Below are 18,103 nucleotides of genomic sequence, written 5' to 3' on the forward strand. Positions count from 1 at the left end.
GTCACACACACTCCTATTTTACCAAGAGCCATCCAATAAGTCATGATTTCACAACCGCAGTAACCTGGTGTTGTGGTTCTTCTGACAAAACCGGGGTGGGGTGTCCGTCATTGTGGAAAACCTTTAGTGGCTAACAACTTTATGCCTGGGATTCATTTGACTTGCTTTCACTGCATGGCTTTTTAATTTCTTCTTTTTGTGTTGCAGGCTTCCTCAGCACAGGTGACCAGGCAGCTAAAGGGAACTATGGGCTCTTGGACCAAATCCAGGCTTTGAGATGGATCAGTGAGAACATCGGCTTCTTCGGAGGAGATTCCAATCGCATCACAGTGTTTGGTTCTGGGATCGGCGCTTCTTGTGTCAGCCTGCTCACGCTCTCCCATCACTCTGAAGGTACAGTGGGGCAGAGGCGCCGGTGTGGTGGGGCTGTGTGTGATATAGCTGTTCAGCTTGTGCCTGCTGGTGTGCAGGCTTCTTGATATTATCTAGGCATGCAGGTAGTGAGTTACAGCGAGTAATCTAATCGAGTTCACTGTGCAGCATAAGAAATGTTTTAAGATGAAACAAGTTTGCATTCAAATGAATGTGATTTTCAGTCCAGAAATGGAAACTTCACGGTGGATTTCAAGCCACATGTGGGCTTTGACATATTCTGCCGGTTTGTTAGTATTCTTCCCTGTACCAAAAAATGGGTGTAGTGTGACACTGGAAGCAAGACACTGTATGTTAAGGAGAGCTTTTCAAGGTAGCCACGTCGTGCTAAATGGTGCACACTTGCAAGTTTTCTTTTTTAAAAAAACAAAATCACAATGTTTAGCTGCTACTTTAATGTCACCTCATGATGATTTACTGCTCATGTTGGACTTGTCTTTAATGCAACATGCAAGCTTGACTTGGACATGAAATAAACATCCCTCATACTAATCCTCCTCTAATGCATCACTAAATTCAAATAGAGCATTACAGGTAAGTAATTGCTGGAGGCCCAAATGCATAATACTGAAAGTGAAATTATTACATGTTTTTGTGCAAACATTTAAAAGTCATTACTGTAAGGGACCGCATCCTCAATTAGATTTGACATCATGGATGGATGCATGGATCTGAGGTTGCAGTTTGGGGAAGGCCTTCATAAGGACTGGCTGCAGCTCCCAAGCTGGGCTGGGGGAGGTAGGGTGAGGTACAAAAATGAGAATGAATTGCCGGTGGTGTAGGAAGGGTCATTTAAGGCATTATGGGTAGTTGTGGCTCAGTAAGTAGAGCAGATCGTCTACTAATTGGAAGGTCATTGCACAGTTTTGTGGCTACTCCAGTATGCATGTTGAAGTATCCTTGGGAATGATACTGAACTTTGAGTTTCCCCAGATCCATCCATTGCAATGTGAGTATTAGACAAACTATATATATAAGTACCAGTTCATTTACCATATAGTCAAAGCACTCGAAGGGGAGTGTATGAGGTGCTGTCCAGCTCCTAAAATTCAGATAAATTAACTCTTAATTGACCACAGTTGTGTGAATGCGACAGGCTGCAGTCCGCAAAGCGATATTATATTTTTTAATATGTTATTTTCCAACTGAGAGATTTTTACATTTAGCCAGGCTCATGTAGCCTCATTGCAAACATGTTAACAAGCCACAAACATGTTGCTTTGGACACAGATGGCTGGAGGTGTAACACTGGGCTGTTACTGTACATTACATGGAAATAAACCACATCAAAGAAACCACTCTTGCAGTAGATAGAGGCCTGGTCCCAGACAGTGTTGTGGCCACAAAGCTATTAAGCGATACACCCCCATCACTACACACACCAGCTCAAACACACACACAGAAGCACACACTATTCAAGAACAGAGTGAAATCTCTCTTCTTGGATTTTTGATTAGTGGACCAACCAGGGTGAGTTTGAAAGAGGTCATTTGATCGTCTCTTCCTTGGAACCCCATTACAGTGCCAAGGATTTGTGATATGTTTTGCATTCTCCAATTTGCATTAAAGTGTTACTAATTGCCTTGATTTCCTCCGATGACTGATGACTGCTTTTGAATTGAATTTTTACCATAAATGCCTTTTTTTATTCATACTTCATAATGCTACGCTCCATGTAGCATGTTATTATACTGCCAGAGAAACCATCTCCTCCCAGTAAATTGGATATTACCGGCTCTGTTTTTTCCCCTGAATGGAAATGTATGCCCCACTGATGGGATAAGAAAAAAGAAAAAGCCAGTAAAACTTGAGCGATCCTAGCAAATTGAAACAGGAAGCCTTCTATCACGCCAGGACTCTTGCTGTGAATGTTACCAATGGCAATCAGATTTCACACAGACTCTCTGGGAGCACAGATTGTTGTAATTATATAAAGTTTAGGACTGGAGTGGGCTGCTGGATGTGACAGGAAATACAAGTGAAGAAATGTCTTTTTGCACCTGCTTTCACAGCCTCCACTGTACACCACCCCGCCCCTCCTTCGGTCTTAAGCGTCGAAGCGAAAACTGGTAAGATGCTGTTGTTGCCAAGGCAACGTCACAAACAAGAAAGGAATCAAAGTGTCCGGGTCTACAAAGTGTTGAAAATTAAGGATAAAAATATATAATCAACTGAATTACAAACTGTGACACAAGAACACCTGGTTTCAGGTGGCCTCTGGTAATGGACTTGTGTAATGATTTTCTATCCGTGTCAGCAGACTGTTGCATCTCTGATAGAGCCTCTTATATTGAGCTTCCTACTTTGCAGTCTGAATGAAAATTAAGTCAGAAACACCACTCACGGTGATTCACAGCCCCTGAATTTATACTCCAACTTGCTTGCATGTAAACCCTTTTCCACTAGAGAAGTAGTATTTTCATAGTAGTGGTACATGTGGTATTATGGAATAAGATTTGCATCCCTACATACACAAACATTTCCCTTCCTGTTCTGCTCAGATGCACGATAATGAAGCCCAGGTGAAAAAATAAAAAAAGAGGAAATCAATGATGGCACACTGTACTGAAGCTCCCTGGTGTGTTGGTGTATTTAATGACAGTATTCCCACTCTTACGGTACAAAGTCTGTCATCACCGCCTGCAGTGCATAGACTTTCCATCTAACCGAGACTCTTTTCATGCCTGTTGGTGGCAGAGTGACAACTTATTTTAGATGCTCCATGCTCCTCCTGAAGCTTATTTAATAAGCTGAATTCTCCTATATCATCCTGGCCCTCTGGCCTCTCTCTTTGATTGCCTGCTCCGCTGGCCTGGCCTTGGTGGCGTTTTCGTGTGGGCGTGCCGAGGGCTCCAGTCACAGGGTACATCCATCACGGAGTTTTCCCCTCCTGGCCCGTGTGGAGGCTGGTCTGGATGCCTTCTCGCGAGGGCTAGCTTTTTTAGACCATGGTACCTGCCCTGCCTCGTCCTACATCCAATCTCATCCTTACTTCACCCATCTGTCTCCTTGCCTACACAGTCAGTAAAAGCATGCACGGGACATGCTCTTTTTCACATTGTGCCAGTGTGTCTCTCTCCCTTGTCTCCCTCTCTAGGTTTCTGCTCCCTAGTCTGCAGCATGTGTGGTGTGTTGCTATTAATAAGATGGCTGCCTTGTCTGGTATGTGGCAAGCAATCTTGCTGCACATCTGAGACTTTGGAAGCAGAATGGTCATTAAAAGCGCAGTCTCTCTCGGCAGGAGAGTGTTTTTGACCAGCTTATTAAATGTAGCTCAACAGTTGTGTTCCCACTGAGGAAAATCTCTGTCCCCATCTTCTTTTTTTCTCCATCTTCAAAAAGAAAATGGCTAAAGAAGTTCAAAAGAAAGTACATTAGCAAGTCCCATGTATTATCTATCTGGCATCGCACAGGCGCTAATTAAACATGCAGATTTGGCTTTTTCCCCTATCTCCTAATAATCGTTATGATTTCAAAATTGAGATGGCTTTTCTGTGCATGAGCAGAATACCAAGTGCCCAGTGACTCAGACATGTGCATTTGTACATATATCTCTAGAGATTCAAAGAAGTGTTGCTCAATTCAAAACCCAAAGGAAATATACTATGCCATTCACACTCAGTTTCAGTGTGCATCTCATCCCCGCACATATGTCAGCACAGGCGTGTCCATTCACAGCTCACACATGAGGGAAGGGCTAGGTGTAGAGGCGCTGAAGGTCGTTTGGTTTCTTTTTTCTTTTTTTTCCTTCCTCCCTCTCTTCCAGTAAGCAATCAGGATAAAAGCTCCACTTCTAAGGAAGTGCTCCCGTTTTAATGGAATGTTCTGGACATTAAAGACAGCTAGTGAGGAGGATCCTTCATGCCAATGTCAGCTTTCATTTTTATTAAGACTTCTGGGTTATTGAGAACCATAAATACACATGTTAAATGCCTGGGTTTTATTACAGAAGTGCAAGGAGTACAAATGCATTTTAATGCAAGATGCCTCCTCGCAAATACTTAAACCCCATGAACCATGAGGGCAAGGGAGCAGGTACTTTGTTTTCAGGAGAGGGCATAGGTTTGAATCTATTTAGTGGGAAGAACAGGAGAGGATTTGATTAAGTGATAGAATGTGTGATTGGATCTGGAGAAACTGAAGATCAGAGCGACAGATTGTTTTTGCTGTTTTTAAAAAAAAATCTTAAATATGAACTTTATTACAGGCCACTGATGTTGTTTTAAATTTGCGAGTGTCTAGTGTTTCTAGTGTCATTCTTTCAAAATGTGTTTTGGAAGACACTTACAGAGCATGTTTAGCCAGGTAGGTAAGATACAGCCACAAAGCTTCAAGAGTATAACTGAGATTCAAGCAAAGGTTGATTTTGAACATGGATTTAGCCCTTCTCGTTTCATGGGATTTGATAGATCCACAAGGTATTTTATGGCATTTACTACCATCGGGGACTGTGGCCCTGAAATCATCGCACAAACAAAACCTTTATCAATTATTTATTAATGCTGTTAAGGGGGATTCTTTAACCCAAATCCTAACAAACTAAATATGAAAGGAAAGATTAAAAGAGAGTCCAAAGGATTAAAATCAACAAGTGAAAACCAAGTAAAACAAATAGCAGGCTTGTTAGAGCCATGAGTCATACAGTGATGGATATTACAACATAAGTATGCACTTACACAGAAGGCTAACTAAAGCATTCAGTCTTTGTTTATAGTAAGATGTTGTACAAAAATAGCTGATTGTAGTGTTAACCTGCTGGCGTTAGCTTGCCAATGATTGTAATTTAAAGAAATATTAGGCTTAGCGTTCTTACACCACGACAGTGGCCCCTGCTCATTCTAAAATGGGCGAGCATTGCTCAATCTGCAGCTTAAAGAAAATATCAGCACACCAGAACGAAGACAAGATGGAAGGAAGCTCATTAGCATGCACGAAATACCAGACCTAGTGTCGAAGAATGGCAGTTTCTACATGCACGGTACAGAAATAAACACTCAAAAAGTACAAGCAGGAACCTGCAATAGGTCAAAAATACGCAGCCTGACATGTACTTGTTCTTTAAAGCAGCCACACTCCAACTTCTGCGCCACTTTACTCCCCTTTGCCTATGAGAGTATTAATTTAGCCTTCCAGTGGGCGGCTCATTGGTGTCACAACATAATAATGCGGAGGTGATAATCAGGTAACACTTATTATTCTTCAGCAAGAAGAAATCATAAAAAAACAGTAAAAACTCAGAGATGATTAACAAAAGATGATTTTTTTTTTCATGTTCAGCTCTGGCTAACATATAAGATAAGATAAGAAAGATAACTCTTTATTGTCATTGCACAGTCATCCATAGTACAATAGTACAATGAAATTGGAAAGCTGTACGTCGGCACTTCATATAACACAACATGACATGATACGACACATCACAACGCAACACAAACAACACAACACAGTATATTAACTTAGTAATAAAAAAGAAGAAGAAGTGTATTTGAATTCCACACTGTTATTATTGCACATTAATTGTTATTGCATCTTGTTATAAATATAAATATTATTATTGTTACTGTTTTTACCGTTGTTACCTCCCCCCCCAAAAAAGTCCAGGTAGGTAGCCAGTCAGGTCAGCTATTTGCATTGATTAGGACTATTGCCCTGTTGTAAAAGCTGTCCTTGAGTCTATTTGTTCGGGACCTCAGCAGCCTGAACCTCCTGCCAGATGGCAGCAGCTTAAACACCCGCTGTCCTGGGTGTGTACCGTCCCGTAGGATGCTGCGTGCCCTCTTGAGACAGCAAGTGCTGTACAGGTCCTTCAGGGAGGGAAGAGGATGTCCAAGGATTTTTTGGGCCATAATGATGACTCCCTGGAGTGCCTTTCTGTGTGCTGTGGTGCAGCTGGAGAACCACACACCGATGCAATGTGTCAGCACACTTTCAATGGAGCAGCGGTAGAAGACGGTCAGCAGCTAGTGGTGTGGAGCTTTGGGGAGCGGGGCGATTGTGGCCTATGAGTTGGGTGTTCGTCTTGTAATTGGAAGGTTGCCGGTTCGAGCCCCGGCTCGGACAGTGTCGGTCATTATGTCCATGGGCAAGACACTTCAACTACCGCCTACTGGTGATGGCCAGAGGGGCCGATGGCGCGATATGGCAGCCTCGCCTCTGTCAGTCTGCCCCAGGGCAGCTGTGGCTACAACTGTAGCTTGCCTTCACCAGTGTATGAATGTGAGAGTGAATGAATAGTGGTATTGTAAAGCGCTTTGAGGGGTCCCGAAAAGCGCTATATAAATGCAATCCATTATTATTATTATTGTAGCAATGGCATCTTCAGTTGATCTGTTAGCTCTGTATGCAAACTGGAGCGGGTCGAGTGTGGGTGGCAGGCAGGACACGATGTGACGTCGGACCAGTTTCTTGAAGCACTTCATTATAACAGGTGTTAGAGCAACTGGTCGGTAGTCGTTGAGGCTGCTAATGTTAGTACGCTTTGGCAGTGGGACAATTGTGGCTGACTTTAGGCACGGCAGGATGCAGGACTGGGACAGTGAAGTGTTGAAGATCTTAGTGAAGACCCCAGCCAGCTGGTCTGCACACTCTTTTAGGACCTTTGCGGTTACCCCATCTGGTCCGGCGGCCTTCCTGGGGTTCACTGCCCTCAGTGTGCGCCTCACCTCATATTCCTGCACCATGAGGCTTGGGCTGCTGCTGCTGTCCGATGTTTTTGCTGCTGCCGCCTCTGGTCCCTTCACCTCAAAGCATGCGAAGAAGTGGTTCAGCTCCTTCTCAAGCGCCGCGTTACCCTCAGTCAACGTGGTATTGCAAGGTTTGTAGTTGGTTAAGTGCTGAACTCCCTGCCATACCTGTCATGAGTTGTTGTTGCTGAAGTGGTCTTCGATCCTTCTCTTGTACGCTGCCTTGGCTTCTCTGATGCCTCTTTTCAACTCAGATTCTGGTTGGAATACACCAGGAGACGTTTGTCCACAGTGACACTGTTGACACAGAAGTTAATATATGAGAGCACTGATGTTGTGTGCTCTTCAAGGTCCTGATGTTCGAACACGCTCCAGTCCGTGTTTTCAGGGGTTGCTCTGTAGCCTTTTTGGATGTTGCTGTAGGCTTTATCCAGTGTGTGTTTTCCCCCTCATTGCACATTTAATATGCTGTTCAAATACTGACCTTAAATCAGCATGGTTGAAGTCCCCAGCTATAATGTGCACTGCACATTAACATATGTGATGTGTTACAGTTTCAAGCCTGGTGGGTGTGTACGGGCAAGGCTGTGTGTGTGTGATCCAAGAGCTCACTGGTGTCATGGCTTGTGCGATCCTGTTAATTTATGTATTCCATACATTATAACTTTGTAGATTTTCATTCTGTTTTACACTGGACTTTGAATCTCTCTCAGCTTGAGAAGATTCAAATTTTGAAGGTCAATGTAGGGACTGATTCTGACTGATTCCAAAGCAAAAACAGGGGAGAAAATAAAGATGCCATCTATTTGAACTCAAATAAATCTGCCTGTTTTAACTCAGTGCTTGTGTTGGCATGTGCACCCAACCTCTGCTCTGATAAGCATTTATGATGCACACGCAGGCTTGTAGTTGTCCTTAGAGTAAAGAACACAAACACTGTTGTTCTATGCATGCTTGGAATTGCAAGGGTGTGTTGAGCCTTGAAAACTTGTGCTCTTATTCACTGGTGCATCTTGAGATACAACACGTAATTTAAGGCTAATATATATGCTGCTTTAAATTACCCTGTCTTAGAGAGTGAAGAAGGAGGCCAACAGGCTGCATGAAGTGTTGCAGTGAATCACTTCTTTAACTGTAATGTTGGTCTACGTCTGGCTATGACCTTTGAAAAATAACACGTGTGGGTTTTCTTTCTGAAACAAGACTCATGGGACGTTCTCCTTGCGGAATGGCCTACAGGCCTGCTAATGTCCCTGCACTGAGCTCTTGCTGTACAGATCTAGAGGTGCAATCCATCTACGTTCTTGGCCCACTTCATTTGTGTGGGTTCACCCATCCTTTCCCTGTCTGGTTTAAGCGACAAATAAAGGTACCTCGCAAGAGCTGGAATTTTCCTCAGAGTCGCCAGGAAAGATAGCAGCATAACCGCATCCCTGGGATGTTATTCATACACCATGCAGCTGCCATTGTTGTGCAAATGCATCCAGCTTGAGAAAATTCAGGGACAATTGTCAAACTTGAATAGACCCCATTTCTAAGGTGTCAAAAGCATTCAGCGACTCGGCACTGTAAAGTTACCTGGGTGTTTGGGGCAACAGAATGCCTCTATCTCGAGGTTTGATTTGGCTGTTTGCTGAAGGGTGTCTGTGCATTTCAGGGTGTGAAAAAGACCTATGCGAGATGAGAGAATGGGGACGCGCCTTGTCAGGTGCTGTATTCTTCCACCTCGATTGACAAGAGCGATAATTAAACCAGGGGGATGCCATCTCTGCGGAGCAAGAATGCTTGTATTTATTTACGCTGACTACTCAGCTTTGTTGTCTGCCACATACCGTCGCCTTCATTGTGTGGAAAAAGCAAACTGCTTTTAACAAGTGGTCTTTGTGACATTTTTCAGTCACTCTTTGAAGGACGGTGTCTTCGACTTTGTATAGTGAAGCAAAATTGCCTAATTTTTTCCTAAACAAAGACTGAGGATTACCCACCAAATAAAAGGTATTACACTCTTTTTGAAACTGAAAGAAATTGTAAATAGCCTAATTCAAGCAGCAAATTGGCTTTTTTTTTCTTCCAAAGCTCCGCAGAAGGAAATTGAAATCAAAGTTGTGCTTAGCAGAAGGGGAAAAAAAGGAAAAGCGCCCCACTAGAGTAATGTGAGGTGGGAGGGGTGTTATGAGGGGAAAGAAGCCTTTGAGGTCAGATAGCCAGTTTGAGGTGAACACTCTAGAAAATAATATCCAGTCGGACTGTCCATCAGAGTGTAGCAGCTTTACCTATCCCTCACCAGGAGAGAGCCGAGGAATGAAGAATTGACAAATGGTCCTAAAATGGAGAAAGCAGTTTATTCAAGTGCTCCAGACATTAGTCTGTCTCAGCTTGCAGCAGTTCTTTGAGCCTATAAAGCATGGAGTTATAGGTGTTAAAGAGACAAGCAGCAGGTCAGAGTAAGAAGCAGTGGATAATTGAGTACTTTAGTAAATCCATGCCTCCATCAACCAAGGTAATACCTCAGAGCATTGCATATACCTGCAGCCCAGGACCCACAACTGGTACGATAGACCTCAGCAGCTTGAGAGACTCGTGGCACACACGGGCTGTCTGAGCAGCATTCTTCAAGATAATACAAGGAGACCCATCTGGTGATGTATTGCCGAGATTACTTTTGGGATCTAATCGCAGCTGATGAACGAGGTCACTACAGAATATGTCATCTGTTTATGACCTGCAGTCCCCGGTGAAGACGCTGCCGAGTCATTAGTTCAGGTAGATGTAATCTATGAATCATTCTTGATAAATCATTGTCAAGGGCGCATTCAAACAGCTCCTAATAGACAGTGACAGCAGTGGTGAGGGGAATGGTGGCACAGCTCCTCGCTGTGCCCTTACTGTTCTTTGATCCTCTTAGGCTTTGGATCAATCATACCAATAGCTACATCATATTGCTCCCAGACTGTCTGGTCTGCTTCCTCTCTTTATTGGTCTAATGACTTGATGGAGGTTTCTTTCCGTCTGTCTGTCTGTCTATTTCCTCGCTGCACTCATCCCCACTCTAGCACCTTCATCTCCGAGGCATTTTCTCGAGCTCCTTTTCCTTGTTCTCAAAGCAGTTTCTTTCTTTCTCTGTTGCGCGCCCTCCCCCGTGTCTCTTCTCGTCTTCTCACCATGTCTCCCTCTCTCTGCCTCAGTCTTTCTCTGGCACCAGTGTAAAGCATCCATTATAGAGCGATGCATGGGTGTCTGTGTGAGTGGGAGAGAGGGACTTGGCACTCCTCCTGCCCCACCTGCAGAGGAAGCACTGACAGCTGAGCACTGGGGGCTCATCGTTCCCCCTCCTCCTCCGCCCATCTCCACATCTCCACTGACCTCCCTCCTCCTCTCACACCTTCTCCCTCGCTTTCTCTCTCTATCTCTCTTTGGTCGCTGTTGTTCAACACAAACCGGCCCAATTTCTGACGCTCACTATCTTCCCTTTACGCCATTTTCACATTTCATTATGTCCATCTAGTTTATTTCTTTCCTCTCCTTATGTCTTCCTATTTTGTTGCCCTCTTTCCTGCTTGTTAAAATTAGTTTTTTGCTCTTTCTTTCTTTTCTTTTTTTTTGTTATACCCATGATTGTTTGTACTCATTCATTAGGCATTCTGCACCAGGCATAAAAGGCCGGTGAAACGTGTTAATAAATACATGGTTGTTTCTGTGTTTGTCTGCCAGATGAACAACTACAGTGTAATTAGCTGAACTTTCCCCTTTAGCGATGACCCCGAGCACTCCGTGTTTGCTTGTTGTAGCTGACAGCTCACCTCCACGGCTAGCTGGGTCAGTCCTTCGGTGGCTGTGCATCTGTTTTCTCGGCTGAGGGAAAGAAAAAGCGCTCAGTGTCTCTGCATGAATAACAGATGGATACTGTGGAGCTGCTTTTAAAGCACGCCATGCTTGAAAGCGCCATCGCGTTTCTCGTCAATTTCACAGGTTTTCATACCATGTGATTTATGTGTGTACATCCTCCGCTGGCGGAAAAAGGGAGCCTTACCAGGTGTTTCCGAGTGCTTTTCGGTGATGTTTTTCAAACTCCTACATTATTTTCAAATAGGAAATGTATGATTTTACTCTCACTCCATTCTCCTCTAACTACTCCATCCATACAAAGAGAAAAATACTTGCCTGCTTCATGATTATAGGCATCCAGAAACATATGCATCGTTCTGTTTACATTTACCCTACTTGGTACAGTTTGTGCTTACAGACAAGATGGTTTGAAGGGAAATTTGTTTTTTCAGTGTGCGATAAGAAATGTCGCATAGGAAAAAACATCAGTCCAATTACTTTGCAGTTGGGCCGAGCTCGTGGGATTTTCTCGCTGAGAGCCCATCACAGTGTGATGCAGACAATGATATTCGTGTATACCATCTGGATTCCTACCAGTGACATAATGTGCTGTAATTTACACCTCAGCTCTTCACTGTGCGTGTGTGAGGCTGTGACGTGCAGTCGCAAGCTGTAGCTCCGCGTTTGAGTCGTTCAGTTCCGGGCAGTGCAAATGTATTAGCTGTAAAAATTTGCATAGTCTGAGCACAATAAAATCCCCAATGAGACGAACTTCAGCAATCATGCTGACAAGCAGAAACCCCTACTGTAAAGGGCCAACATTGTGCAAACTGACAAAAAGACTAAATCTTTAGCTCTCAGGCCCACAAGGCTGTAATAGATTTTTTGCTTAGAGAGGTAACATAAGCTATAGATCCTTTTCAGTGGTAAAAGAGAGTGACTCACCAAATCGAATGCAACTGTTACAGAACAACATTGCCAATTTGCTATTTCACAACTTGAAGACAGTTTCTCTCTCCTGAACAGGAACTTCTATCTCAGGTTACAGTGATCACCTTTGGTTTGTATTTGAACCGAGAGATTACCTGTTACAGGTTTTAGAGACAAATGCTTTGAGAAGAAAAGTTCACTTTTTACCTTTATACCATCCACATGCTACAAATAAAGTATCATCTTAACAACAGGTAATGGCTTCTGCATGCTTTTAACAAAGATGTGGAGCCCACCCACCAGCTGACCTCCTATACCATAATGATTGAGCAATCATAAGAGTATAATTCGGTGCACTCTACAAATTGCTCCCTTCGTGCCACAGATATAGGACTTCAAAACGGAGGAGAACCCGATTTATTTTTTTGCCCTTTGCCACAACTGCCTCAAATAAAATAGTATGCTGAAGTTCACTGCAGTATCTTTGCGCTCATGTAATTCACTGGTGTGTGATGTAAAGTTATCGATGTGCATGTTGCCCTGTATCTATATGTGTCTACACTGCTCCTGGCTCCTCTAGCTCATCTTTCTGGGAGACAGAACATGCACAGGTTGTCAATACAAATGTCTCATCCTGGGACAATGGGTCTATCTTTTTACTAAATCTCTGGCTGTGTGAAAAGGAAGAAAAATAAGAATCAGCTCTGTGTTTACCCCTGGAAATTTGTGTACTGATACATAGAAATCTCACAATCTTTGCACATGATTTATCAATACACAACATTTGCAGCATTGACAGTATAACCAGGTTAGAACGCTGCAGCTACAATTCAATGGTTAGAAGGAAAAGGCTCTCCTGAGCCACGTTAAACTGCTCATGTGTCGAATTTGAAAACTTCTGACTTTAGCAACCATCAAACGCGTAACTGTTTTTATATTTGGGGGGATATATTGGGGTTTTAGGACCTGTGTGAAAAGTTTCACAGTATTTAAGTAGTCTTTAGCTCTGCAAGCTTCATGAAGGATATTCCAAAGCTCTTCTTTGGATGATGCCGTTTGTTACATTCTCTGTAAAGATGATCCCACACACCGCTTCAATATTTTTTTTCTTATTTTCTTAAGGCCTTGACTTTCAGAAGTTGTACATGGTTTTTCAGACCTACAACTTCTCCTGTTACCCTCTATTTGTCTGGTTTCCTCACATTTTTAAGGACATGCTGCACACCATGCTGAGATGTGCCAGGTTTTTGGATACTAGCTCTTTGGAAATCACCTTGTTGGTTCAAAAGTACAATTTTATACCTGTCAAACTGTGTTATCTTTGACATTTTTTAGAGATTCGGCTAAAGAAATGGGAACAAATTATGTGTCTTTGCAACAAGGTGGTAAGAAATTGCCTTAGGGTTCTTGTTGTGTGTAGACAAAACACTGGTTCATCCCTTGAGTTAAAAGGGGTCTTTTTATGCTTGACTGATTCATAGGTCAGTGTTAAGTGTGTTGTAAGGGAATTCCCAGTGAAAAAACACTCCTCACCTGAGTATTGCTTTTGAACGCAGCATTAACCCTGACTCATCTTCTAGCTCTCTGATCAGAGCTTGATTACAAGTGGCATCTTAACCACTGTTAAGTCTCTCTTTGCTTTTTGGTCTCATTCTGCTTGTAGGTATTTAGAAAATGCATTCAATGTGTTAAACTAACTGTCAAAACATGTGTAGTAACTCTCTTCCTGTTATAGTCTTCCTGATCCTAATGTTTGTGGACTAGCTTTGTTATCTCCTTTGGTGGCTTTTTGGCTGCCCAGAGCCTGACAGTGGTGAAAAGGATCACAGCATTAAATCTCTAGTTTGGACTACAGTAAGGCAGATAACAGCCAATTTTCTCCTTTGTAGTGATCTCCCCTGCTACTCTGTTGTCTTTTGTATGTTAGCTTGATTGCATATTTCAATATATTAACCACAGAAGTGTTTTGTATTTGAACTGAGTTGCCTCATTTGGTATTGGGTTTCTGTAGAGTTCATCTGTTTTTGTTTAGTTTTAACTTTCAGTCAGCCTTCACAGTTAGCCTTTGGTGAGGTCCCCTCCCAAGACTTGTGCCTGTGAGTAAAAGCACTGCGGCACAAATACAAAGAATACGATTTCAGTTTGCAGTGAAGCACATCTGTTCAGTAGTAAGTTGCACCCCTGGGCACTCCTTAGTGTAAATTGTCTCCCCAAGGTAGCTGTATTAATTTGCTTGTTTTGCTGGGCTGATATTTTAACTATTTTAGTATTGTGATTGTAGCTCTTGTGTTTTTGAAATGGTTAAGATAATACTTTATTATCCATCTATTTTCTTCCACTTGTCCAATTTAGGCTGCGCTTGCACAAATCCCAGCTACTATCAGGTGAAAGGCAGGTACACCCTGGACAGGTTGTCAGTGTATTGCAGGGCTAGTAAAGAGAGACAAAACCAATTGCACCTATGGGCAATATGGAATCTCCAGTTAACCTAACCCCACTACTTGCATGTCTTTAGACACAAATAGAACACACAAACACAGAAAACACATAGAAATCGATTGGCTAGATGAAGGATTGCAACCCAGAATCTTTGTGCTGTAAGGCAAAGGGGCTAACCACCGCACCATCGTACTACCCACTTATACTTCTAATTCTATGGGTTTTATTAAACTTTTGTTTGCTGCAGATCCAGTCTTATTTTTGATTACTTGACTTAATTATCAAATAAACGATTGAAATGAACCTGTTACATCGAGGCCTTGCCACTACCAAGTGATATGATCAGATTAAGATTTCCAAGGTGGCTGGTCTACTTCCTCTTGTAACTACCTCCTGCCATAAGTGGCTTCACAAGCAAACAAAAAAACAAACAAACACAAAAACATTCACCTAAAAATAGTCGGATACAAGGGCTGGACTGAAAATCAGTAACAAGTGAAAAAGCATTCAGTGTCCAAAAGAAAAATCTGAAAGACATCCAGAAAGCCTGGAGCACTATAGCTCAAGACCACTTTGAAAGCACAAAAATTAAATGAGCCATGACTCAAGACTTTTGCACAGTAATGTGTACTGATGTCAAAATTTTCCACACATAAAGTTTTTATATTTCATATCATTGCACCGGTTCATGGATTTGTTTTGATCCAATAGTTTTGGGTTTTAAAAAAAAGAACTGTTTATACAATAACAAGAAAACAGGTGTTGCCTCAACTTGATTATGCCTCCTCGAGTGTTTTTCAAAGCTCGAGGTTGTGGTGGATCAGGAACCAGTGAGCCTCCAGTTCATTAAATTAAAAACAAGAACAGCGATGTACGAGTCAAAGAAAACTCGCGCGAAATCCAGCTAAGGTAACAAAGTCAGATTAAATAAAACACTAAAAGGAACCCTTACGCCTCAGAGCTGTTCGTGATGTGGTGTTTAATATTCAACAGAGTGGCAGAAGTAACCGTGTGAACAATGACCAGAAAAGAAATTGCACTGAACTCCTATTTTCTCACCCACAGTAAGCGCACCTGGCTAATTGCTTCAAAATCTAAGCAGACTTTTAGAATCCTGACACTTCCTGCCCAAGCTTTGATGCAGTTGCACATTCAAAACAGCACTTCATTTAAGCATGCCAGCAGGCTTTGACAGCTAAAGTGACTGCTCAACAAAGCAAACAAGAATACCTGCAAAGTAAATCTTAACTGTGTATCCTTTTGAAGGTGACCCAGGCTTTCAGTACATAATCAAGCCTTTGACAGACTGAACATTTAAGTAAAACAAATAGTGTTTTTTTTTGTTAGCCAGACATAATGCTGCATCATATTTTATAATATGAAAAATAGTCAGCACCCCTGAATCATTTCTCCTTGTTTAAGTGAAGGCTGTTTGGAGAGCGCGCATCCTCTGCAGTGGTTCGGATGTTGACAAACCCATATGGCGTGCCACTAATCTTGATCGATGCCCACCACTGTGAACACTGCTCACACTGTAGAGGATAATGAAATGTAACAGTGCAACATTTCACAAAAATCATCCCTGTGATTGGTTTATTATCTGATATGAAATGCTTCATAGCTTCGGACATTTTCCAGCCAGAAAAACACAAAGTCGGTGTTTGGTTACCAAATACAGAGCAGGACGGAGTGCTCATAAAATTGTCTGAGCTTGCTCGCCCAATGTGCTATTCTTAGGGTTCCCCTTAGAGCCACTATCTAATTGGAGCCCGAGTTGTCCTATCGGTGAAGCTATCCTCGACATAGACTTTATAGGAGGATTGTGAGTGACTGAGAGTCCCTGACTGAATGTCTGTGGCTGTTCTCCTGCATGTCACGGGACTCCTGTTCATCGGTGAGGGCTTCATTAGCCGAAGATGGGAGGTGGCAGCAGAGATAGAACAGCTGTTTAGCTAACCGCTTGCATTGTTAGCCAGCCTTCTCCGTATGCCTAACTGCCTAAATCCGTCCCCTAGCTGCTAATAGAATGCTCATTAGGAGGAGGAGAGGGAGACTCTATATGAAACAGAGTCACTTTACTACAGTCCTACCAGCTTTTGCTACTCCTCCTCTCCCTCTGGTCTCTATTAAAGAGATGTACAAAATAATCCTTCCCGGCATAGATCAACTATTATTCCAACTTGCTTTGCCCCCCTCTCTCTCTCCGACCCAAGCCCACAGGGAAAATGTTTGGAGCACGGGCACCTGCGCTTTCTCTGGAGACAGCCACCAGCATCTACGATGCCAGGAAAATGCTCCTCACTTGTAGATAAAGAAAGATACAAGATTTCAAAATCTCAGAGGACGTGCAGATGATACCTTCTGCAGAGAAAAGTGGGCAGTTTGGTGTGTCTGTGTTTTTTGTTTTTTCCAATTCCCCCCCCCCCCCCCCCCCCTCTCAAAAAAAAGTAGTACGGTGTTAAATTATTCAAGGACTGTAGATTGTATTGCTGTAATTTGTCAGAGACCCAAACGCACAAGTCTATTTCTCTGTGTCAAAACTGATGAAGCTGGCAAGGAGGATGGAAAGCTGTGACATCAGAGATGGCACTGTGAATATCTGATGGCATTCACTGGAACAGCTACAGATCAGAGCCAAAAACACTGCACCCACTCTTACAGCCAAAACACATCCCTGGCTAAAAAAGACTGGCTCATGTTTGATTAAAATTCAAACAGGAAAACATGTTACCATGGAAGTACTTCATTGAATTAACACAAGCCAGTCAGTAACAGTTTCCATGCAGAAATGCAGACAAACAAAGTGCACAGCTTCATGGTGAGAAGCTGACAGGAATCAGTGTGTGGTAGAACAGATATGCTCCCAGCTATTTACAGTAAATGACAGCAAGTGCAGACTCTGTTGTCACTTTGAAATCTCAGGAAGTGTACACAGAATAAGTAATTCTTTCCCTGGCAAGTAATAAAACCATGTTGGACAAACATAAGACAATTGCTGACATGAGACAATTAAAGTGCAAAAAGTTGAGAATAAAACAATGTATGTGCACTTATGAATCTTAAGTATTTTAAAGTTTGAGAACACAGCATTTTTCATTAATTCACTTAAGTACATTCATCTGTCAGATTTGCTAAATGCAAATATATCTGTGTAGCCCTTTAGTCTTAAACCGAGCACATCTATCAAAGTGATAAACATTCAGTATGTGCGATATTCTACAAATACACACTGTGATCAGGAGTTTTATTCATACTGCCTTTATGGCACTTAAAAATGAAGTAATTTAAATCTAATTTAGTAAACATGAAACACTACTGCTTGCTGTTTCGACCAAAAAACAAAACAAAAAAACTCTAGCTCCAATTAATACATTTTAACAGTCAGCAGATGGTGTTTGCTCAGTGGCTGTTGTCACTTTATCCAAGGATCCATGGATAGACCATGTAATTTGCTGAGGAGTGTCAAACAAATAGTTGGTGGGCCTTAAATAAATTATTGTGAAAATCAAACAGATTTTGATAAATATAGTAATACAATATAGAGACTTATATACATATACATTTCTGGTCAAAAGAACACACCTTCATATATGTATTGTATTCATACAGATATATATACACATGTTCATTTGGACACTGACCAACCTCTGCATTAGCTATACCTGTTTAATTGCTCATTAACATGAATACGTCTAATCAGCCAATCACGAGGCAGCAACTCAATGCTTTTAGGCATGTCGATATGGTCGAGATGACCTGCTGAAGTTCAAACCGGGCATGAGAATGATGAAGAA

At 42.3% G+C, this 18,103-nt stretch overlaps 1 protein-coding gene across 3 annotated transcripts in view; it reads left to right on the plus strand.

Annotated features, from left to right (window-relative positions):
* nlgn3a (neuroligin 3a) overlaps positions 1-18,103 on the plus strand; it is a 133,021-nt gene that overhangs the window by 87,951 nt on the left and 26,967 nt on the right. For all 3 annotated transcript variants that reach the window (XM_026190521.2, XM_080307066.1, XM_080307058.1), the window contains one exon: positions 208-393. In XM_026190521.2, coding sequence (XP_026046306.1) covers positions 208-393 — 186 coding nt within the window. The remainder of the gene's footprint in view (positions 1-207; positions 394-18,103) is intronic.

The sequence above is a fragment of the Astatotilapia calliptera genome, chromosome 2, assembly GCF_964374335.1.
Source record: "Astatotilapia calliptera chromosome 2, fAstCal68.1, whole genome shotgun sequence".
NCBI classification, from domain to species: Eukaryota; Metazoa; Chordata; class Actinopteri; order Cichliformes; family Cichlidae; genus Astatotilapia; species Astatotilapia calliptera.